Consider the following 24,808-nt stretch of genomic DNA (forward strand, 5'->3'; position numbering starts at 1 on the left):
CACTGTACTCTCAAAAATGTTAAAGAATATTTGTTAAATATTGTTCAAAAATTAAAGAATTAATTTTAATTTAATGTAAAGAATCATCAACACAGTTATTGTGACTTGATCAGCTCTCCAAGGTTCTGATCCGGCTGCTGGCAGCAGCTAGAAGCTGTGCAGATTTATTTCCTTCATTAGTTTAATCATTGTTTTCACCTCATTTATTTCCTCATGTGTTCCTCATGTCTTCATGTATTGATGCAGCAAGAAAGACGATCAGTGTCTGATCAGTTGTTGTCCATCTGTTTAAATACCTACATGTGTTGCCATGATTTGGTCAAATAATTAAACAATTTAATCCATCATTACTGCGATTAGTTAATTCTGATAAATATTGTGACTAAGCATTATGACATGTGTAACGGGTATAGGATGGACCCAATAGCAGCACAAATGACACTGGTATAAACTTAGTAGTCTTTATTTCACACGATGCCAAGGCAATATAAGCACGGTCGGAGAAACACAGTTCTAAGGAGTATGACGCCACTGGAAATAGAACCCCGATCTTCCACTCCCACAGCAGACAAAGACCAGGGAACAGGCAGGCAGAACTCAGAGTCAGGGACAGAAGGCTGGTGGGTTTACCGGGGCAGAGACGAGGAGCGATGGTCGAAGACAAGCTGATCAGAAACCAGGAAGGCAGTCCAGTGAAGAAAGCAAGACGACTTAGCATAGTAGTGTAGACAATCTGACAAGGAGGGAGTGGGCCGAGGCAGCTTATATACAGGCTTGATTGCAGATGATGAGCAGGTGGGAGCGCCAGGTGAAGGTGGTTGAACTAATGAGGGGTGTGGCAGAGCAGAGAGTGAGACTGAATGATTGGATAATTCCCACAGCAACAGGTGAGGGGGAGAGCAGACTCTGACAGACATGTATTTTTTAAAATATATTAATATACACAATAATAATCTTTCACATTATAATCCTTTTATTTGTTACCTTTTGCATGTTTGTGCGCTGCTGCGCATCCTGTGTGTGTAACAAGCAGAGTGTATATTGTGCACCCCCCACCTCTGTAGGTGCATATTACCGTCCTGATAATGCGCCCTTAAAATAACAGTGAAACATTGCACCATTGACTTTAGACCAGGTTTTTGTTGGTTAATAGTGCAATCGCTCTCTGCTGCCTCAAGATAGCAATGCACCAACAATGCGCCTGACCACACCTTACTTTTAGACCAACACGCCCATGGGCGCACTGATGGGCGCAAGTGCCATTGCTATTTTAACAACGTGGGTGCTGGACGGGAAAATGACAACTGCGTCGGTCTTAAAATAGCAAAGAGACTTGCGCTGTGCTTAGCGCCGCTCTGCGCCGGGCGTAAGATAGGGCCCCAAGAGTTGTGCCTTGAGATGACTTTTTGTTGTGATTTGGCGCTATATAAATAAATTGATTGATTAGCATATCATTATGTCAACAACATTCATTTGCAAAGTTAGGGGTTACATTAAAAAAGCTCCATTCATGAATACCACATCCTCTGTGTGTAAGCTGGTGCAGGATGCCATCAGAGTTTCGCTAACATTAGCAGTTATGTTATTAAATATGGGTTAAGTTTAGACTCTGGCAATACCAACCTGAGTTACGTTTGCCAAACAAATTGGTTGGTCCTCATCCGAAATGCCTTTTCTTTTGTAAAGCTATAAGTGAAAATATACTGTTTGAAAATACAAACAAGTAAGCTAAACAGCCAAACAAAGTTATGTTCAAACAAAATAACATCTTACATTTTTCCTTATCATACTCCTAAAGTAACTAACTTGCCTTTACACTACAGTACAAGAATGCTGCTTGTTTATTTCCTTTTTGCACAATATCTAGTATGTAGCCATGTCAGCTGGAAACATTAAAAGGTAATCTGGAGATAGTGTTTTTAACTAACTCAAGGTGCTAATGTTAGCTTTCTAGTTGATAAAATATGCCAGCAACAGTTGTCATTCAAAATTGACAGTTGTCAGTTAGAAATAATAAGACTGCTTTTGCCTACCTCTGTCTGAAATCAAGGACCCATTGTTTCAAAAAGTGGTAAATTGTGCCACCATTATCACTGTAAATGGCATATTACCCATGTGAGAAAGTAAAGCTTGACAGGTGTTGCAATTGTTGGGTGGACGGTGCTTAGAAAGCACAATTGATTCATGATTCAATTCATATGTAACATGAATATCTGCTGCCTCAATAAGAAACCTGTTCCAGCTTACGTAAAAACTGTTTTCACTCCCATTACATACCTACACAGGTGTTTTCAGTCACATTGCTTGATAATACCTCTGTGTGAGCATGTGCATACATGGTGCTTGACTGTCAGCTCCCTTACTTTTCACTTTCCTGTTTTTCTTACACCAGTCAGGGAGGGACAACTTGCACTTATTATTGTTTTAGTAGAACATGAACTTCGATGACCTCATTTCCAACACACCTTCAACCTGAGCAGACGTCTTATCTGCCAGAGTAACTGACAAGGAGCATGCCTTTGAAGTATCAGCTATTATGTAACAATATGTTGATATAAAATAAGATAATACATTTTTTTAAATTGTATTAATAGAATTATTATATTAAAAGATAATATATTTAAATTTAAACAATACAATATGTTCATTATGAAAGAAATTAAGGTAACACATAAGTTAAACAGGTCAATACTTTTTATCTCTGACAAGTTAGAGACACAAAAATGCTTATTTTTCTTCTAGAAGTCAACCTCCTCAAATATCTACGTCAATAAACCTTCATACTGATCATAATTTCCCCCTTATCCCTTGTAGCTTTTCCTTCAGATGTGTAGATGTCGGGGTCTATCATTCAGATAAAGAAGAATGAGAAAAATTGTATATGGACAGTCATGAAACTACAAAGTATGTTAATGTTGGGCTGGCGTCATAGTAACTGTCCAATACAAGTGTTTATCAGCAGAGAGCTATGTCTTAAAGTAGTCTGAATGTGTTGTTTTGTAGTACATTATCCAGACAATATTTCCTGTGTTTGTTAAATGGCAGGATATGCCCCAGTTTCAATCACAGGAAATAGCAATAACACTCTGAGCCTCTGAGCTCACGTTCAAGCACTGACTGTACTTATCCACTTTAAAGAAATCACTAGACACTAGACTCATTCTTGACTAACATAATTAAAATATATATCAGCCCTGCATCCTTTGGTGTTAATTCTTGTTTGTTTGATCACCGTTTAAAGATTTTTACTCCAATATTAAGGAAATTCTCTTTTCATACCAATTTCCTCATCTAACAATAGAACCTTGCTGCTTCTTCTTGTGTGTGTGTGTGTGTGTGTGTGTGTGTGTTAACCATATCACTTAGTTTTGTTATCGAATAATGTAAGTAATAATTGAAAATAATAAGAAGTTGTTTGCTGTTTGAGTTAATTATGGAGGCCTCCGTATTGTCTGGCAACCAACAGGTTTGATCCTTTACTGCCCTCAACTGGTGTTAATCAGTGATGTGCAAGTTTCTTGTTGGACTGTAATTTGATGTTGATTTATGAAATTTTCCTTTCTGGACCACTATAATTGATATGAAATTACATAAAGCACAGAGTGGCATACAGCATTCTGCTCACAACAAAAACCAACTACTGCCAAATGAGAAAGGTGTGACAGTGTACCCTTAAAGTGGAAAAAGACTTCATGTCCTCCATGATTTCATGGAGGAATAAAAATCTGTAACCAGCCTTTGTAATTGTATAGAATATAGCAGTGTCATTGTCTCTAAACTACCTCAAATATATCTTTTGCATGTCTACTGTAATTTCTTGTTACTTATTGGCCAACACATACACTGATTCGGATACATCCATGATAAGCAAATATTTACAAATGTGCCAACCCGCCCAATTTATCAGTCAAGCTCTACTATAAAAATTATCAATGAGATATGAAAACCCACTCCCAGCCAGTGAAGAGGTAGAAAACTCACATGATTTTGCAGGTGTAGTTTGTACATACAGAAAAGATGTGATTGACATTTGTTACCAATTATCAGTTATCTGTGTCACTCATCCTGTTTTCTCAGTTATCAGTCAACTGATGAGCCTTGCGGGTAATTCTTTCATCTTAAACCTACAAGCCTCTGCCCCAAGGCATCCTCTGTTTCAGGTATCTTTTTCTGCATACTTTTGTGTGATTGCAGAACAAGGCCACATTCCTATCATTCAGGACATTAAAATTGCAGACAGAAACAGAGATTGCAAACCAAGACACCAACAACTGAACTGAAGCAGCCATGAAAGATTCAAAATCAAAGATGTTAAGTCCTCAGAATATTCTGTCATTTTATTTTTTAGGGAAGATGAAAGGTTTAAAAATGTCTTTTGTCTTTTGCTTACTTATCTATGCAAACATCACCATAGCTACTGTTTCTTCAACAGTCATCCTGTAGGAAGTTCGTGTTATGTTTTTAGCCATGCTGCCCACAAGGCTCTGGGATCAGTTTTTTGGTCGCATAATGCACCACTTTGGCCCATACTGAAAGGTCTATCTAAACATTGGATTGGATTGAATGCCATGAAATTTTGCACAGACACTCATGGTCTCCAGAGGATTAATCCCTCTGATTTGGTGATGACTTTTCTTCTAGCACCATGTGGTGTCATTAGGCATAAGCGCAGAGTATGTCTCCAAATCAGTGTTCTTTTGTTTTTGGCAGAGAAAGTCTCTCAGTATATTAACTGCCCATTTTGTTGCCTTTTCTGTATTAATCTCATCCTTCTCTTCCTCTATCATTTTAAGCTCTTCAGGTGTCAGCTCCTTGTGCCGTTTTTCACTTGGTTTCTTTCTTTTCTTCTCCATTTCTTTTTCCTCTGATGCGTCCCATTCTTTAATACTTAATAACAAGTAAGCTTTGACAGCTGTATTCTTTAATGTTGCTATGTTTACATGTCCGGTAGTGGATGAATTTAGAACGTTGATCAAACTTAAGCTGACCTATATGTGCAATAAACAGTTTGACCTCACACCTGCTGGCCAATCAGGAAAGAGTATTCACCCAGACCATGGTATAATTTTAATTTCCTTATATTCTCTTAAAGGCTGACACTAGTATGTCTGTGGTTATCAACAGTTAGTCTACGACATTTGACCTTTGATCAAATCTTTAGCAGGCATGTCTGCTGATTACCACACAATGTGTAAAACATAACGTGCTTTGGTTACACTTAACATCAGCAAATACTTATTGTGTGACCAGTTTAGTGTGGGGCGGCTGCTCTGCGGGTGCGCTTGATTTGACTGTAACTGCGGTAACTGGGTGGAGATAAGCCTCCTGAATTGCATCCAAAATGCTGTCAAAACTTTCATTTACAATTTCCACCACAGCCTCCATGATCATTGACCAGGAAAGAGGCAGAAAAAAGACACATAGAGACATCAGAGAGAGCGCAGAGTCAAAGCACCACAAATAACAATCAATTTGACAATACTCTCAATACAGAAAAACAAGAGACATCCGCAGAGTTAAACAGATGAAAGAGCAGGGGGTGTTAACAGATAATTAGAATAGTTAGAATTAAAATAAGTTCTCTTTCAAATCAAACATCCCAATATGATTGGAAAGTATTGTTCTGCTTTCATAACTGTTTTTTTCACTCAAACTTAACCATGTCATGTGATATGCTACTGTAGAAGGGTTAGTCTCGCCTTCACCTCACTTTTACCTGCCCAGCCCCGCATAGTCACTTTTACCTGGCTGGTCACGGCCACTTATTTCACTTTCCCTTTTTGTTAGTATGTTACTTTCCATATAAGGGAAACGCCAACAGCGCAATCAGGTCTCATTCAATTACCATCCAGGCACATTATAAATACTCATTGAATACACACACAGAGAGAAGTGTTTTCCCGTCACGTGCGGCAGAGTGCTATAGTCCCCAGTGATCAGCCGGCAGACAGGGAGTTCAGTCTTTCTGTTCGAGGTGCAGACAACCCCAGCTTTTGAAAACCCAGAACCGTGGGAGACAGATTTCACTTGTAGAGGTAGACACTAATAGTTGTTGTTGTTGTTGTTGTCGTTTCCTGTCTAGTGTTGTATTGAGTTGTATTGAAAATGATGTGTTCTTTGTGATTTAGGGGTCCAGTGCGGAGGAGCAGGTGAGCTGCACCATAATTGGCCGGGGTTATTATGGTAGAGGTAGGATGAAACAATTAAGCATATCATATTGAAGGCCACGGTTGGATATTTGGGATTGTTTTTTTTTCTTTTTCTTTTCTTTTATGATAGTTTGCTACTGTTTTGCCTATAGTTTTTTTGTTTTTTTTATTATTTTTTTCTCTTTTCTTGGTTTCTTTTGTTTAGTTATATTTAGTGTTGTTTTTGCCTCTTTTGGTTTAGTATATTTTGACTGATTGTAGGATTGGTTGATTTGTGGTATCAGACGAACCCACTGCGCCTGAAGGACCTCGTCAGGTGTATTAGTGCTGTCTCTGTGCCCCTTTATTTAGCTTCAGATACCCGGGCTGTACTGTGTGGGGGCTCTAGCCGTATGGGTTGTTGTGCACCTGCATGCAGATAAGTATTACACGGCACCTAGGGGTGTTAGTTTGGTGTGTGTGTTTGCAGTGGTGGCAGTGCTGTGAAGGCACATGGTGATATAGTCGTGGAAAAAACGGTTATCCTGTACCAGTCAGCCTGGCTTGTTAATCATATGTTTTTTTTGTTTTGTTTTCCTGTAGAGTGAGGAGTATTTTAAATATATATATTTTTTTATTATACGCACAGACACAGCATGATCGTGAGGGTGTGTGAGGCATTTTAACTCTTCATTTGGCCACAATTTCACACATTGACCATACACGGTCCAACCATATACTAGGTTTTGACCTAGTTTTGTTCCACTCAAGGCAAGCACATACAGCTCTCCCTAATTTGCATGTAGTAGGTTGTCACAGTGCAAATGTACGCATTCTGCATGTACTGTACATGAACAAGCAGGTTAAGCTTTCAATACCATTCCTCTGGATTATACTGTACCCCTTCATTTGTCAATCTCTGCTGACAGAATGCTTCACAGAGGTAATACAAGATGCAAAGATAATCCCAGTTACATAAAGCTGGAACATAAAGACCAAAGGAAGGAGTCACTTTACTTCAGTATGTGAGATTAACATTTAGAAAGAATTTTAACTCATGTTTTTGTCTGTGTGCTTGTAATTTTTATTTGCAATGCTGGGATACATACAGTATAACCACCACAAATTTAGTGAGTCAAAGTTCAAATGGATCTAAATGGGAGGATTTAGCTGTCAAGGCTTTCTCAGTAGGGATCACCTTTTCAGGCTTTGAGGCATCTCCCTTGAGTTTCTGGTCTTTGGCACAACTGCTCTCAATAGGTATATTCTATCTCAGAAAATCTCACTTAATAATAACCCCCCCACCCACTACAGACCCTTCCCTTATCCTCCCTGAGGTCATGCTTTAATTTAGAAGTAGCACTGCTATTCAAGTATCAGCTTGAAATGTCTTTTCCATTTATTGTCTCATGAGACATACAGGCTGCATATATGAGAAAAAATAATAATACATTGTTTTGGTCAGTATACAATCTAACATGTTTTCATTTTACAGAAATGAAATATGGGCTATATATAGAGCCTATAGAATACAATAATTTCTCCAGTGATGCAAAGGTAAATATTGTACTTTTTACTTCACAGATTAAGATTTGCCATTTAAAAATCATATGTATATATTACAAAATATAATTCATCATTAAAGGTTAAACCAGTGGTTCCCAAACTTTTTGGATTGTAACCCCTAACAAAATAGCAATGGCAACAAGAAGAAAAACAGATTTTTGAGTGGAGGGGGACTTTCACCATTGGTAAATAGGAAAATGCCAACATGAGTTGGCATGAATGAGAATAACAACTCAGAGAGATTTTTAGAGCATTGCGTACAGGTGGATGCAGTCAGATTGAGTGAAAACATGTAATTATCCATATTATTTAATACAATAAAACAAATGAAAATGGAATTGCCAAATATATTTTGTAGCACAGCCTTTGGAGCCAATAACTGCAGTCAAGCGCTTTCTGTAACTCTGAATTTGAAGGTTTCTCCACTTCTCCACTGGTAGTTCGGCCCACTCTTCTTGAGCAAACTGCTCCAGTTCTCTCAGGTTTGATGAGTGCCATCTCCCAAGTGCAAATTTCAGCTCTTAGATGTTCAATGGGATTCAGATCAGGACTCATAGCAGGCTACTTCAGAAGTGTCCAACATTTTCTTCTCATCCACTCTTGGGTGCTTTTTGATGTATGTTTGGGGTCATTATCCTGCTGGACCCAGCAGGATACCAGCTTTCCAATAACGGGCTGTATGTTTTGCTCCAAAATGCCTTGATAGCAGATTCAAGGCACTCAGTGCCTGAGGCAGCAAAGCAACCCCAAAACATCACTGAGCCTCCTCCATGTTTCACGATAGGCATGGTGTTCTTTTCTTTGAAGGCTTCATTTTCAGGCTTCAACATAGAGTTGGTGTGATTTACTAAAAAGCTCTAATTTTGTTTTATCTGTCCAAAGCACATTCTCCCAGAAGGACTGTGGCTTGTAAACATGCATTTTGGCAGGAAGTCCAGTCTGGCTTTTTTGTGTCTCCCTCGTAGAAGTGGGGTCTTCCTGGGTCTTCTACTATGGAGCCCGTTTTTATTCAGACAGAAATGGATGGTGTGACTTGAAACTATTGTACCTTGAACTTGAAGATCAGTTTGGATCTGTATTCCTTGGTTCTTTGTTGACCATTTGAGCAATCCTTCTGTTTAGCCTCAGGCCATTTTTCTTCTTGTGACCATGTCCAGAGATGTTGGCTGCAGTTCCATGGGCCTTAAACTTCTTAATAATATTGGCAACAGTGGACACAGGAACATCAAGCTCTTTAGAGATGGTCTTGTAACCTTTACATTGACCATGCTTGGCTATTACCTTTTTCTAATGTCTTCAGGCCATTCTCTAGTTTTCCTTCTGTTTTTTCATGTTCAATGTGATGCACACAGTGGCACAAAACAGCCATCATTTTCTCCTTTTAAACTGGCTGCATGATTATAAGATTGAAAACACCTGTGATACTAATTAAAACACAACAGTCTGCTCAAACACTGTTCAGGGTGAATGGTGCATTATTTTAACAAAATGCAAGAGTACCAATAATATCAGCCATGTCTGTAGCAGTTGCTGTGTAGTTAATGCACAAAAATGTTCTTTTTAAGTTTTTGCTTCAGTAGAAAGTAATTCCAATGAAAACATTTCAGTAACAGTGAAGTGCTTTCAGTGCATGTGCAGTGGACCCAGATTGCACGGGGTAACTAAGGTGACACTCAGGCCCAACCCATCCTTTGTGCCTAGTCTGTACATGATAAAATATATTTTAGGAATTTCAAAACATCTGTGTTTACCACTAATTTCTCAATAACTCCATGGGAGCTGTGCCATGCTCCATTTCTTGAGAAGTGCTTTAATCTTCACATCAATAGCTTCAGCCAATAAATATCTCAGTATCTCCTGATATTAACAAGGAGACAATTGTTCAGCTGTTGACTCAGTGACTTAACCATGCCTTTTTACTGTTCAATTGTTGTCTGTTGTGTGCCAAATATACTCTTGGTGGACTTATCTAGAGTGGTGAGTGACACTGTGTCAACATCTTTTATATATATAGATATATTATATATATTATCTCAACCTGATGTTAGTGCCTTGCCCTTGAATTCCCCAGTGAACTTTGTGACTCTACATATACACTGTACAAATATGTATTGGGAATTATCAGGCATCTGTGTTTATCATTAAATTTTTATGAGCTCCATGGAAGCTGTGCCATGCCCCATTTCTTGAGACATGATGTAATCTGCTAATTACCTTTAATGATTAATATCTTCTGACAGTAATAATGAAGCAGTAATCCAACGGTCGACCCAGTGGCTTAACCACGCCATAAAACAACACATTCTAGTTTTGTCTCTTGTTTGCCAAATATACTGAGCTGTGTGTGTTTCATGTTGAACACAATGAACAAGTATTAAGTTTTAGGACTTCCGTCTTCTGTGATACGGTGTGAGAACAAACAGAGGACATAACATAAAGCAGTGAATTTAAGGAGTAAATACATGTAAGGAAAGGAATGTTGAATGGTATAATTAATTTCAATATGTCAAGCACACAAATTTAAAACAAACATCAAGCTATTTAATAGAAAGACAAGATGCAGAAAAGAGTGCACTTTGATAGTGCATGTTTGATTACAATAAATCAGGACGTGAAAGAGATGTCATCACAAAGTCTGCTACAGTGACTTGTTTTTCCCACAAAGGTTCATCTTAAGGTCATCTTGAATATGTTTTGTTGTTTTGTTTTTTGTTTGTTTGTTTGTTTTTCAAAATACAGCCTGATTCACATTATATGGTGAATTTTTGGTTGGTTTTAAATGAATAATTATTTGGACATTAACTGTTGAAAGGAGATTTTCTTTTCTACTCATAGAGCGGAGCAGCTTTTCAAACTTAATGGTGAATTATTTCTATGGGGTGACTGATATTAAGTTTTACACTCAGTTTATGAGTATGTGGTATACCTCTTACTGCTTTCAGTTTTCATTTATTATGCCTGACACACTCAAGATCAGAGATAGATATTTTGGAAGATTATTTACTATGGGTTAATAAGTTCAACCATTGTAAGTCAAATGGGGACAGCTGCTGGCTTTATCTTATTGGCTGGTGTTAATTTTGGTTAATGAATGGCAATGCCAGATGGCAGTGCACTGCAAGCAGCCAGCACTGCAAGTATAATCATTTTATGTCCTGATTAATCATTGACAACCACTGTAGCACGCTGATAAGAAATGTGCTTATAATAAATACATAGTTAACAAATAAAAAGGCCGGGTCAAGCTTGTTTCAGGCCATAAATATGAAATTATAGACTACAAAAGGTCACAGGGTCCTTCTATTGAAAGTCAATCACCTCACATGCTCTCTATTTGTCATACAGTACCTTCAGTGGTGTAAGATTACGCTGCACGTAACCATAGGCTGACTCAAAGATAAATTGCATATCTAGGTAAGACACACAAGTACACCTTACCATTCCTGGTAGCCTCAGGTGTTTACAGAGTTTACATTAGTTTGGAAGCCTCTCCGTTCTAACCTGCTGATCCACCAGCCCTCCTGACTACACACATTGTCTCTCAAGCTAGTAAGGTAAGATTTTCAATAGCCATTAACATTTAGAGCAACTTCTTCAGATTTCTCACTTCATCAATTTGCTGCGTGTTGGCCTATATCCAGTGCAATGCTGTTTGTATATGTAAAGTAGTCTATGTAAATATATTTTAGTTTACATTTTGAGAGACTGAAGTATGTATGTGATCTTTACTGAAAAGGTAGTCTTTAGAATTTATTTGGTATTTTTGATCAACTAATATTACTATTCCTTTTACTAATACTAATAATATGTTGTTATATTACAGGAAAAGTATTTGTTTTCTACTGCACTGCAGTAGTTTTAGCATGTATCATAAACATTCGACATAAGTTTTACTACAGACAGGTGACAAATTAAAGGAGAATACATAACAAAAGTGGAGAAACAAAACAAGTACAGGTGCTTTCATCAAAGGGTAACTGAATGGTGTGATGATTGTGAATATAATGTGACTCATGTGCTACGACCTATTTAACAAACTGCTAAAAGTGACATTTTTGACTTATTGAAGTGACAAAAATGAAGTGGAGTAAGTGAAACATGAGATTTAAGAAGTTGGTTAAGAAAAGATCCTAGATGGCTGCAGTAGAGACAGATCATTTTACTCTGCAGTGATTGTACAAAATAGAATTAATTTTGAGTGACACAGTGTGTTTAATTCAAAACAGGGTAGTTTCAGCCTGTTATTTGCATTTGATTTGAAGGCCAGAAAGGATTTTAGATCAATTTCCTTTTTTAAAATAATGTATTAGGGGTGCTAAGAGAAGAAAAATAGACAAGAAAAAAAAATGGTATTGATTTTATTTACGATCATTTGACACATGTCTTAATTTTCTGCAATTGTCAAGGTGGTACTTTGTCTGCAGCAGTAGAATTTCTTTCCATGTCTTATACTTAATGTCCAATTAGGCTTAAGCCCATTATTAAGTGTAATTCTTAAGTTTGATAAATAAATTGATCTCAACCTAACTGAAATTATGGGAGATCAACATGGGAAGCAAATGAGGGAATATCTTTTGGAAGAAAGGTGCTCATCCTTCTAGTAGACAACCACAGGTGTACTGAAGATGTTCTGGCTGCTAGTGATTTAGAAACAAAATGGTTTTGGATGTCCTTTCCCTGAACAGAGTCCAAGAATTGCAGCAATGCCTCCTCCTGGTGTGTGTCTAAACATCCTGGAGGCTCGTAACAAACGGGAGGGTTATGGGAGCATTGATAACCCAGAGAAGTTCTTAAACCAAGACTTCAAGCAGCTGAAACAGTACTGTCTCATCCAAAGAGTAAGGTACATAGACGAGACGTTCCCCCCTGATACAAAGTCCATCGGCCACGGAATACTGAAACCTTCTGACTTGGCCCGGGTAGAGTGGCTGAGACCAGCGGTGAGTGTTTTTAAAGGAATAAATTCTAGAAGACATCCCATATCACACTAAATGTTGGATGATGAATCAAGCATGTAATTTGTTGTACTCTGTCACCAGACTACAACAACCTATAGCATCTTGCAGTGATTCAGTGGTTAGCACTTTGACCTCACAGCAACAAGTGTCTGGGTTCTAGCCCAACCTGGTCAACAGGCATATTTGAGTGAAGTTTGCATGTTCTGTGTTTGAGTCAGTTTCCTCCCACACTCCAAATACATGCAGGGCAGATGTCTGGCTATGTGTGTAACAGCACATGGGCCATGAAGTTTTTTTAAGTGTTTTGAATGACTGACATACTAGCTGTTAGTTGAGGCTACAAATGTGACCTACTTACAGTTTCCTGACTAAATTAATGTCCAGAAACACTGAAACAGTTTCTCATTTTGTATTCAACAACAGCAGTCAAAAAGAAACCTGACAATACTCAACATGCTATCATAATAGTGTATGATTAGGGACTATATAAAATTATTGCGGTGGGGAATGGGGCTCAACTTTATGTTTGACCTTTTTTAAAAAGCAAGGCCCTCCCCAGCAGTATTAAACTTCATTTGGACCCTCCCCTTCACTTAGATATATCTTAATACCTAAAAGTAATAACATTTTAATAAAAACAGGATCCCTTCTCAATTAATACTAGATCAGGCAAAGCATAAAGAATTTAAGATGATGTAACCTGATTTAAAGTTAAAGTTAGTAACAGTCCAGTGCTCCCTGGTGTAAGGAAGAGATGGAGAGAAGTATTTGACACGCATTTTTACAGCACCAGTAAGCATTGCTTTAAAGTGCAACTGAAAATGTTTTTACACAATATATTAGACAAAGCTCTGACTGTTTTGATCAAAGTTCAGCTAATTAAAGAAGAAAGGAAGTAATAAAGTAATAAAGTGAATGTGAAACCGTTGTGGGATAATAATTTTGATAATGTTTAATCATTGCTTACTATAAAGATCAATGTGTGTTCTACTTAGATCCTGCTTTTCTGACCTCCATTCTTCCCTTATAACTTTAGTACAGTCCCTTATTGTTTTGGTATATGTGATTTATAATATTAAAGGATATGTTCAGATTTTTTCATGTCTATTTAGATACAATAGGTGGATGCCCATTCCATGCCAATAATTATTTCAATGTTCATATGGGCATGTAAATAAAATGTGAACCTATTGTTTAAACCTTTTACTTTTATTCCCTTTGTTTCAGATAATTGCTCCTAATCCAAACCTCGTGCTTGATGGGGTCTCGAGGTTTGACTTTGGTCAAGGAAAACTTGGTAGGGGAAATTCCTCATCCATAATATTTTACTGTTGTCCCTACTTGTCTTCCTGACGACCAATAAACATGTTTTACCTCAGGAAACTGCTGGTTTCTTGCGTCAATCGGAGCTCTGACATTCCAGAATGACATCCTCAAGAATGTTGTTCCTCTTGAGCAAACGTTTAATGAGGACTACTGCGGGCTGTTCCACTTCAGGGTAAATACACATGGCACATGGAACACTGTTTGAAATCAGGTTTACTTTAAATATACTATGCCAATAATGTGATGGAATGCAATGCCATAATTAGCATTTATGAAAACCCTAAAATGATGGTTTACAATCCAAAATGTTTTATGTTCAAAGCACTTCATATTTTTTTTCATTGTGACACACTTTCCATTGTTTGGTTCTGCTCCAGCAAATAGTACACTGAAACGATGTCTATACTAGCCTTTTTCCATAGTACCCAAAGCAACAGCATTAAACCACTGAATGTTAACATAACTGTGTTTACCAGAAAACACCACAGGGTGCTTCAATTTAAATGTATCTATGTGCAAAGGACTAGCCATACTGTTTATATTATGTGGATGTACAGTCTCAAATTAAAGCAAATTCTTATGCACTGCATGGCATTTTGGCAAAATTATCTGCTGAGATTAATCACTTAATATGAATGACAATGGGAAAATATTTCTACCCATATATTGACCATATATTGATATATTGATGCAGAACATGTCAATAATGATTTGATAGAAATTGATCTAAATTTAACAGAACACTTTAATATGCTCTTCTTTTCTTCGTTTAATCATTCAGTTTTGGAGATTTGGAAAGTGGGTGGATGTTGTTATTGATGACAAGCTACCAACACTCGATGGAAGACTTATCTTTGTTCACTCCAAAGACCAAAATGAATTCTGGCCTGCTTTACTGGAGAAAGCCTATGCCAAGTAAGAAAACAAAAAAACATTTTTTCTCATACATAAATATGTCTTCTTAGCATGAGTTTTGCCTTTTTCTTGGAACGTCTATAAAAATCACACCCAATTGTGTCAGGGTGTGTGGTTCCTACACAGACATGAATGCTGGAACTCCTGAAGAGGCTATGATGGACTTCACTGGTGGTGTTCACATGTGTATCAAGCTGTCAGAGCCCCCTCAAAACCTGTGGGAGCTGATGTGCAGAAGTGGCAACTGTGCATTGCAGGGCTGTGGTACACCTCAGGGGGTAAGTACATGTTTTTACTGTATGTGACATGCAGATAGGATATTCACAGAGATGCTGAACTAAACCTCAACTTAAAAAAAAAAGTATCGAATCTTTTAGAATTACAGAACAAGTGAAATGTGGATAAATGATGATGGGTTCACATGCTTCAAATTTCTTTTTTGTGTTTCCTTGGACAGCATTGCTGAGATGTAGTGGAAAGATTATAACACAAAGCGAGTTTTGTACTAAAAAGACTGACTCAGACTGCTGAAGCCTCATATTAACTTCAACTGAACTTAACACTTAATTTCTACACAGAATGGGGACTGTGGATTTTGTCCCCCATCACTTAATGTTGGAATCACATTTGCAAGGGATCTCTTCACGGAATGGAGAGTAGGGAAATTTACTGTGACCAAACACTGTTTCAGTGTACATATGGGTATGCGAGTACTGTTATAAAACAGACTTGAAAAAATTTAAACCTATCCTTTAATTAGTGAGTTTAGAGGTGCTGGTGGGTGGATTTAGTTAACTTTGAGCAGAGCCAGGCTAGCTGTTTCCCCCTCTTTCCAGTCTTTGTGCTAGTTAAGTTAAGCTAAGTGGCTGCTAGCAGTAGCTTCACATTTGCTGTAGACTACAGATATGAGAATGTATCAATCTTCACATCTAACATGAAAAAAAAACAAATAAACATATCTTCCAAAAATGAAATACTGCTTTAAGTTGTTAAATTTAGCCATTAGCTAACCTTTTCATTGTCACAGACACATGTGAATGAAGCTTCTTTGATGAGGTTTCACATCATTTGTGTCAAAAACACATAAACTGCATAGTTTCTTTAATTTTGTCATTTTTTCATCATGTAAATTTTTAGCAATGATAAATGTCTTTGGCTTGTAGGAGACATCACCTAATGGATTGGTCCAAGGCCATGCCTACACTGTCACAGGTGTCAAACAGGTGAAGAATTACATTTGGAACATTGCACTTATAACACTACTCTGATAAGGGTCATGAAGGTTATATTATACCTATACAAACAATAGGTACAGCTTTATGTATTATATAAAACCTAGCAACAATGGTGTTTTCTCTTGTGATGATTGGGGGTCAGATGATGAGCCGAGGGAAACCTGTAAAACTGGTGCGTTTGTGGAACCCCTGGGGCAAAGTAGAGTGGATGGGAGACTGGAGTGATCGGTAAGAACAACTCCCACTCAGTGACTATTTCACAAAGCTGTTGCAGAGATACTGAGATTATTTTCCACTGACAAATAATGAAGTGAAGATAAATTTATTGTCATCCTTGCTTAAGGATGCATTTCACCACTCTTCATTGATACAATAGTTATAAGTCAAAAAGTTGTCAACAGCCAGGGGTCTTTTTTGAAATATAATTAAGTGTTCTGTACTTTTCTGTAGGTAATGACTAAGGTTAAGGTCATTTGGCAAGTCTGTTATTCTAAACTGGTTTTGCCAGTTAAAGTGAAATAATCCACTCTAATATCTTGTCTTGGAGGCATTTTACACTATTGTTTTTCATCCACATGAAATACTACTTGCACTGTATTTGCATACATGTTGAGTAGAAATTGAGAGGCCTTGTTTCTAAGCCTCAGCATGTGTTGTAACTTCATTTGACTGTAAGACATTGTTTCTTCTCTTACTTAAATGTCAAACTGTCCCCAAGGTCACCTCTGTGGCAAACTGTGAGTGCTCAAGAACGTAAAGAATGCCTTTCAGTTGCTGATGATGGAGAGTTTTGGTAAGTATGCTGAAGTCAAAATTTGTCAAACGTAATAAACGTTTATAGGCTTTTTTTGTTTGTTTCTTTGTTTTTGTTACTGCAATTTATCAATTAAGTCCACCTTTCCCCAAGCAGTACATAGAGACAGTTTTGCATTTAACACTATTAATAAATACATTTGTTTGAATTATTCAATTCTTCTTAGTATGATATTCTTTTAGATTGAATCATGATGAGTCTGACGTGACTGACTAGTCATGCAACAGTTCCTTTTTATTCTGAAGCTTCTAAATAATGGTGCAGGTGTGTGCAGATTTTGTCTGTACCTCTTGCCCAAACTGATAGAAACAGAAAACATATCTTTTTTTCTTCTAGAGATCTATTACAGTACTTCTCGCGTAGGGCTTTCAGTTTTTCAGCATCATATCTTGTGTGTAATCTAAATTAATCTCTGATTTCAACAGGATGCCCCTGGAAGACTTTTGTAAATTCTACACTGATCTTGACATCTGCTGCCCGTCTCCCAGCTTCCTTGATGGAAGCTCCTCCAGCCACTGGAGGACCTCAATGTATGAGGGCAGATGGGTTGCAGGTACCACTGCTGGAGGATGCATAAATAACAAAGGTAACTCCAGGATCAAATCAAATAAAACCTCTTATTTTTTGTTTTACCATACAAGCAAATGCCTTAAAATACATGTATTCGATAACACTGTGACTATATCAGCATAAAACACAATTTGGCAATTTGGGTTAAATTTGGGTGCGAGCAGAGAAGAGTATCCACTGTAACTGAGATGGCACTGATTTTCCATTTTACACAGGAAGTGATTTATCAAAACTTCAGGGCAAAATGCAAAACCTTCTCCTCAAAAGCAGCAGGGGAGCGTTCTGCTAAGGAAAAGCTGAACTTAACAAGAGTGGAAGAACAAACAGATCATCTTTCATATTCTCAACTCACTGCGAGCCACAAAAATAAATAACTAAGGGACAGAATAAATGATAGTATTAAAAATAATGTGTTCAAGTATGGAAAACTGCATTGATCTTGTTTATATCTGATTCATTTATTTTCATACAGACATTTGATTGTATGAAAACAAGCCTCGGCTATTAACTATAATAACACAACTAGCGTGTGCAGCATTGTGCAGATGAACTAGTGCTCCCTTGTTAGTGGTCGATGTTTGCAAGACTGCCATGGAAGCGACTTAAGATGACATAAGATGAGATACTGCAAAACCTTACTGTAACATTGTTTTGCACAGTACCTTATCTTACATTGACCCGTGATTACAGAACCATTAACCTAAAAAGCTGCAATAAAAAGTAAACAATACCAGCGTAAATGCCATACATATAACGTCAACTTATATCAATTGATTAAGTGATAGATAAACTGACTTATTTTGATAACAGTTCCAACTTTGTGATGAAGTGTATTGATTAGTTAGATGATGAGCTAGCATTGCTTTAAAATTCATTTTTCAGTTCATCATTAATACATAAGAACATTTATTTTTATCTCAATAAATCAGTTAAATCACTCACCCCACTCTTTGTAAAATGATACAATGCAAATAAATTGTGTGTCTCTCTTTGCCTTCCAGCCAGTTTCTGGACTAATCCACAGTATCGGGTCCAGATTCATGGTGGAAATTTATGGAAAGATGGTGAAAAAAATGTGCTGGTGTCTCTCATGCAAAAGCCTGACAAGAGAAACAGACACCTGGTCCAAAATCACCACATTGGATTTTCTATATATGAGGTAAATATTGGCCTTTATTGTTTCTGTCACATTGTGTGGACTATTGTGGATGTGCCATGCGTACAGCAGATATGGAAAGAAGCTGAAGTTGTCAAATTAAGTGAATATTAAAATTTGGAGGCCTGGTCTAATATTCAACTTATAAATATGAGATGTGGAAACTTGAAGCCTCAAGTGTACATACACTGCTATATATATTCAGTCAATAAGAATAAATAAAAATAAAATAGAAACATAAAGGACAAATAAAGACTTGCTAAAACTTAATTGGAAACACTGAATTGGAAATTGTCATCAGTTTTGAAGAGCAGACATTCAACCTGTGACAGATTCACAAACATCTCAGGTTAATGGTCCATATTCTAAGTCAAAGGATGGTTGCTGTAAATCAAAAGTAAACACAGTAAAAGGACGGCCAAAGTCAAAGTCCATACAACCTGCATAGAGATAGACAATAGTTGGCTAGCAAGGCAGGTTTAAGGTCTTTGTCAGTCTGTTCTTCATTTTGAGTGACTGTATGCATGAAATAATAATACATTATTTTAACTGACACTGATTTTAATTTCTTTTTGTCCCCACAAATTTCCCCTGATTTCCTCAAAGGTGACTGGACAAGTAAGAAACCATTTTATCTCAATCCTTGTTCACAAAAAACATTCTTCTACATTGTGTATTTATATAACCTGCAGAGAATTAAAATATCTATTTATTATTATTTATGTAGTACAAGACACAAAAAGGGAAGTTCCCAGCCTCTTTCTTCAACTATACTGCACATGTTGCCCGAACTAAAACCCACCTTAATGCACGTGAGGTGACGGAGTTCGTCAGTCTGAAGCCTGGAGAATACCTGATCGTGCCGTCCACCTTCAACCCCAATGAGACAGCCTCCTTCATCCTGACCATCTTCTCCAAAACAGAGACCCATGGCTAGTAAGCACAATCTCTCAACCCACTGCTTGTCTTACTTTTTGCATCAGTGCATCAACTATCTCCAAATAATCTGCAAAGCATACATTACAGTTTATTATATTAAGAAAATGTTAAACACACTAACCCCATAAGAAATGTCTCTGGTCTCTTCTCACAGTGAGAATTCTGGTTTCTATGACCATGACACAGTTGACAAGGTACATAAGATTTAACGATATCACAATTTTGCAAGTGTTCCACTGTGAAATGTTATTAACTATATTTTATAGCCAGTATAAATGTGTGATAAAGTGGCTCAATTTATTTTATATTTTCTCTTTGACTTTTAACTCCCAGCCCACAAACGTCACAAATGCAAAGGAGGACCAACATAAGCAATCGTTTTTCCACCAGCACTCTGACAAGGTAACTTGTGTCTCAACGTAACATATGTCTCACTTAATACCATCATTGTAGCTACTGAGTTTGAGTTTGATTACAACTTGAAACCTCTTATCAAAAATGTTTCCACCATTTGGTGTGTCCACCAATTCACACGTCTGTGAAGACACCTCTCATCCAAAAGGTTTCTTAAGTGCAATTAATTTCTACCAGAACTGATATTTTCAGGGGGGGGGTTACCTTCTTTTGCACAAAAACATCCACCTCTTTATTAAAATCAAAATCTGATTAGTTTTTCCAAATGACAGAGCTTCTTCATTATCTTGGTTCTCAGTTCATTATTCATGCATCTCAACTTGAAAAAAAGCACATTCCCTCATAATCTGAGTGTCCAGTAAGTATCTTAAAACTCACTGGATCAGAAAAAGTTAGTGAACACTAAGCTAGATGTAGCTTACAGTGAAAGCTCATTCTTTCTCCCCTTTACAGTGTCTGTTGGCATTGTGTTTTAGAGGAAAAACACCTGGGGGGCCATTAGCTCACAGTTTGAGGGCACTGGACAAGCTTGCCACAGTAGCAACTTGCTAGCGCAAATACATTGCTGTTCCAGAAAAGTCCCTGAGACTTAATCAACGAATAGATGCATGACATTAAAAAAAAATAACATCGATGAACCCACTGTATGCTACCTGCCTGCCCAGCACCAAACAGCAGACAGACAAAATTAGCAACAGCTAGTGGAGCATTTAGCTGCTAAACAAATAATTCCCTCAGGAGTTAGTGCACACCAAAACAGCTGACAGGAGAATAAAAATTGGACGAACATTTGCCAGGTGGCCAGAAAAATGAGTCCAAATGAATGCTAATCCTCCATACTTGATGTGTAAATACTGCAGGCAACGCCAGCTTTATACGGCCATATTGTGTTAAACATGCATGGTGTTCAGCTTGTTGTGTGTAGCCTGCAGTCATTTTTGTTTCTTAACATAAAAGATGAGTAATTATAGCAACCTACAAATTAGCCAAATACAGTAGATGTCTTTCCTGACTGGGTGGGGGGACAATTCTTTTGTTGACCACAGTCTTCTTATCCTGTTTTCATTTCATTTTCAGTATAACGAAGTGGATGCTGAGCAGCTCCAGAAACTTCTAAATGAAAAGATCCTGAAAGGTTTGACAAACAGCATAATTAAATACATTAAAATAGATTGTAATAATCTTTTTTAAAATGCTGTGTGACACTGCTGTATCGCCAAAGTCAGTCTCATGATAATTTTTCTATTTTTATTTAGGAGACCTGAAATCTGGAGGCTTCACCATCGATGCCTGTCGCAGCATGGTCGCTCTGATGGATGTATCCTGTTGTGATGCATGTGACATTCATTATGGATTGCTGACACACTGCTAATAGTAGTATACTGTACTTTTTTTTCATCTCGAATGAAGCTAACTTGAGAAAAGAAAATCTCTCACCTAACTATAGTTACACAGAACATGTAAGTAGTGTAAATGAAAACAGTGCCAAACCTGCCTTGCCAAGATTTGAAGGTCAGACTTAGACATGAAACAGCTGGATACCTTAATGATGAGTCAAAAAGACATCAATCACCGGCAAGCTGAATGGTGAGGAATTTGTCCGTCTGTGGAATAATATTGTCACATACAAGGTAAATGGATCCAAGAAGGAAAATAATTATTAGTGACAGTCATTACTGCATTCAGATGTAGATCTGGAAGATTTTTCTGATTACAATTTGTGTTTTCTTCTTTTACCAGGACATTTTTTTCCGCACTGATGTTTCACGAACAGGAACACTGTCCCTGAGCGAGCTGAGGAATGCGATCATGGCTTTAGGTAGACCAGTTTAGGATTAATTTGTTCCGCTTCATCACAAATTTGATGATAAAAATGAATGATATAACAGCAGAAAACAAAATGCTTCAAAATGTGCTTCCAGCTTTTGAAATGTTTTTTCATTGCCAAACAACATTTAAGACATATAGAAAATTTCGAAAGCCTGTGCACACATACAAAGAAAATACATTTTCAGCACAGAAAATGACTTGTGCAAAATATGCATACCTCCCAAACTCCTCCTAAACATTCGCTCTGTGTGTGTTGGTCAGGAATGAATATTAAAGATGACATGCTGAATTTGATGGCTCTGCGCTACGGTGCCTCTTCAGGACACATGACACTGGAGAGCTTCATCAGTCTGAGCCTTCGCATGAACTGCGTGTGCAGTAAGTGTCCCAGACCCAAACAGATAGCCTCCATGTCTTCACAGTTTATTTTTCTTTGTGATACAATTTGGGTTACAATTCATGTGTTGCTCCACAGATATCTTCAAACAGTTGTCTGATGGAAAATCCATGAGTCTTCAAGAATCAGAGGTAATAAAACATATTCTTCAGATGTGCTTTTAGTTTGACCAACAAGACTAGAAGACGGAGGAAAGAAAATTTTGTCTTGGATAAAATGACACATTTGTCATAGATAAAAGCTTTGAACAAGTGCTACACAAACTGCTGTGTATATGTTGCAGTGCATTAATAATCTGTTCTCTTTTCCAGTGGCTGTACATTTCCATGTACACTTAACCCAACAGAGAAGATGCACTGCAGAGTTCTTATGAAATTACAGGATCCGATATTTCAAAAGAACATTTATCTTCATCTGGAAATTTGCATGATAAATAAAAGATATATTCTTCTGTGAATGAGCCATTACACAATAAGAAATGAAAGGGCATTTCCTTTAGTTTATAACTCTTGATTCATTGCAACACATATTGATCAGAAAACATAATCAGTCCTATAATGTAAAGCCAAAATCTTTGTAGAAGTAATGTTTGCCTAATGCTGGAATGTTGAAATAATAGACTAGTTACTGCATATTTTGTATTGTTACTAGAGTTTTTGTGTAGGAATAGGTTTACTTCATTGTTCTGTGCTTTATAAAATGCATTCATGCATTTCAGTGTAAGAAATGGGCTCATTTTAATTTCAAAAGTCAAAGGCTGAAAAGCCCTGTTGACCATTTTCAACACAATTTTTCAATAAAAAGGAAAAAAAACACTATTCCACAGTGCAGTGTTGTATTTGACTGTGGTGGTGAAACTATTTGCCCTCTTGTGCCCTCTCCTGGCTGAAAACAATACAGCAACCTGAGGATATTGATGGAACAACCTCAAAAGCACCGACACTCTCACTGCACAAACTGGGACACATACTGTGCAACTTCGAACTTGAACACATCTCACACTCAAGTTTTTCTTTTAAAAACCTGACATTTTGTTACTTTCTTGAGTAAAAAAAAGACATTGTTGGACTCATGAAATAGCAGGTCTGCAAGGCAGCAAACAGCCATGAGAGATATGTTTTCTGTCCTTACAAGCAGAGATAATGATGTTGGATTTGCATTGCAAGCAGGTATTGTTGTTTGCATTTGAACAGGCTAGGACAGTATGAACTTGCACACACAGGTTCCTTCAATTTATAGTAATTTTGTGTTCTGTTCATGCAGACACAGGTAGAGTTTCAGAGATTATATGGTGACATTAGTAGCCTCAGGCAAGTGCAGGCATTATATAAGAACTGAAGAACTTCCCTCACACTTGCTGGTCCACCCAGACTCCACACTTTCTCTCTCTGGCTGGTGAGGTAAGGTTAAGATCTTCTTTAAAACATTTTAAAACAGGTGTATTTGCACTTTCACTTGTGTCACCAAGTCAGGTCTCCTTAGCATTTCTGCCTTCAAGTCTCAAGTCGAGTCGATTCTCACAGCAAACAGACAGGTCTCATTATTAGTTTGTTCATATCATATCATATCAATCACTATTATTGTAATGGTTAATTTTGGGGAGAAACGGGACAGAATTCAGGATTCAGGACAACTGCTCATAATTTGGGATTGTCCCGAATTTTTCAAGTTGTCTGGTCATCATAAAGCCAGCAAGTGCCATAAAGCTAAACTAAGCTAAGCTGCGTAAGCTGCATAGTGTCTTTGTTATGACTGACATTTTTACATTTTAGTTTAATATTGATCTTTTCAATGGCCAAAGTTAGAAAGTATGGCACTGTGTCAGTATGCGGAAAAACGTCAAGTTAATGTACTGCGACTTTAAGTGATGAGGACAGGAGCAGTGATATGATATTGCAATTTCCTCCTCCAGCTGTAGTACAATCGCAGACTCCATCTTCCGTGAAAAAGACAAGAGGGTAAAAAGTTCTTCCTTTATGATGCTGATTAATGCTGCAGGTTAATGGTGTCTCTATTGCTGCTACTGTTGCTGGCAGAGGGCCAGGAAACTAAAGGTTCATCTATTTTTTGTGTGATGCTGTGTTTGAATCAAAATAAATGGGATTTCTTCAAGCACATAAATGAGTGAATGTTATACACCTAAAATGTAAATCTTCATTTATCTATTTGTGAGGCACATTTCTACAAACAACCAATACTAGCACGCTCTAGGCTACACGGGCACAAAAAAGAACCTTATTGATCCACGCAGGAAATTTAGCCAATTTTTTGCAGTGAACCATGCAGTCAATGTTAACATGTCATAGTTCACAGGGCAGGTGTGTAGATTTAGCTGAAATGCCAGTTTAAAAAGTTGTGAGGGTTCATGCAAACCCAGTAGGTCGGTTACCTTATGTGGCCATAATTTAGGCTATTTCTTACATAACTCTTTATGTATTTTCTAGTATTTAGTTTTGGTTTACTTCAAAACAATGCATCAAAGCATCTAAACCATGCATCAGTTTTTTAAGATGATGATTAGTACCTAACTGTAGCTGACAGGTAGATGTAGTGGAGTCAA

The 24,808-nt window shown here is 37.4% G+C and overlaps 1 protein-coding gene across 1 annotated transcript; it reads left to right on the top strand.

Moving 5' to 3' along the window:
* Positions 1-12,382: 12,382 nt before the first annotated feature.
* On the top strand, positions 12,383-23,027 carry LOC121881095 (calpain-3-like). Its single transcript, XM_042388735.1, has 21 exons — positions 12,383-12,634; positions 13,880-13,949; positions 14,032-14,150; positions 14,760-14,893; positions 15,000-15,171; positions 16,057-16,116; positions 16,271-16,356; positions 16,847-16,921; positions 17,368-17,528; positions 18,514-18,671; positions 19,275-19,286; positions 19,396-19,604; positions 19,762-19,801; positions 19,941-20,009; positions 21,099-21,156; positions 21,278-21,339; positions 21,584-21,652; positions 21,762-21,840; positions 22,113-22,229; positions 22,327-22,379; positions 22,560-23,027. Exons 1-21 carry the CDS (start codon positions 12,398-12,400, stop codon positions 22,584-22,586), a joined length of 2,067 nt encoding a protein of 688 aa, XP_042244669.1. The 5' UTR covers positions 12,383-12,397; the 3' UTR covers positions 22,587-23,027.
* Positions 23,028-24,808: the final 1,781 nt, after the last annotated feature.

This window comes from Thunnus maccoyii, chromosome 16 (genome assembly GCF_910596095.1).
Source record: "Thunnus maccoyii chromosome 16, fThuMac1.1, whole genome shotgun sequence".
Classification (NCBI taxonomy): Eukaryota; Metazoa; Chordata; class Actinopteri; order Scombriformes; family Scombridae; genus Thunnus; species Thunnus maccoyii.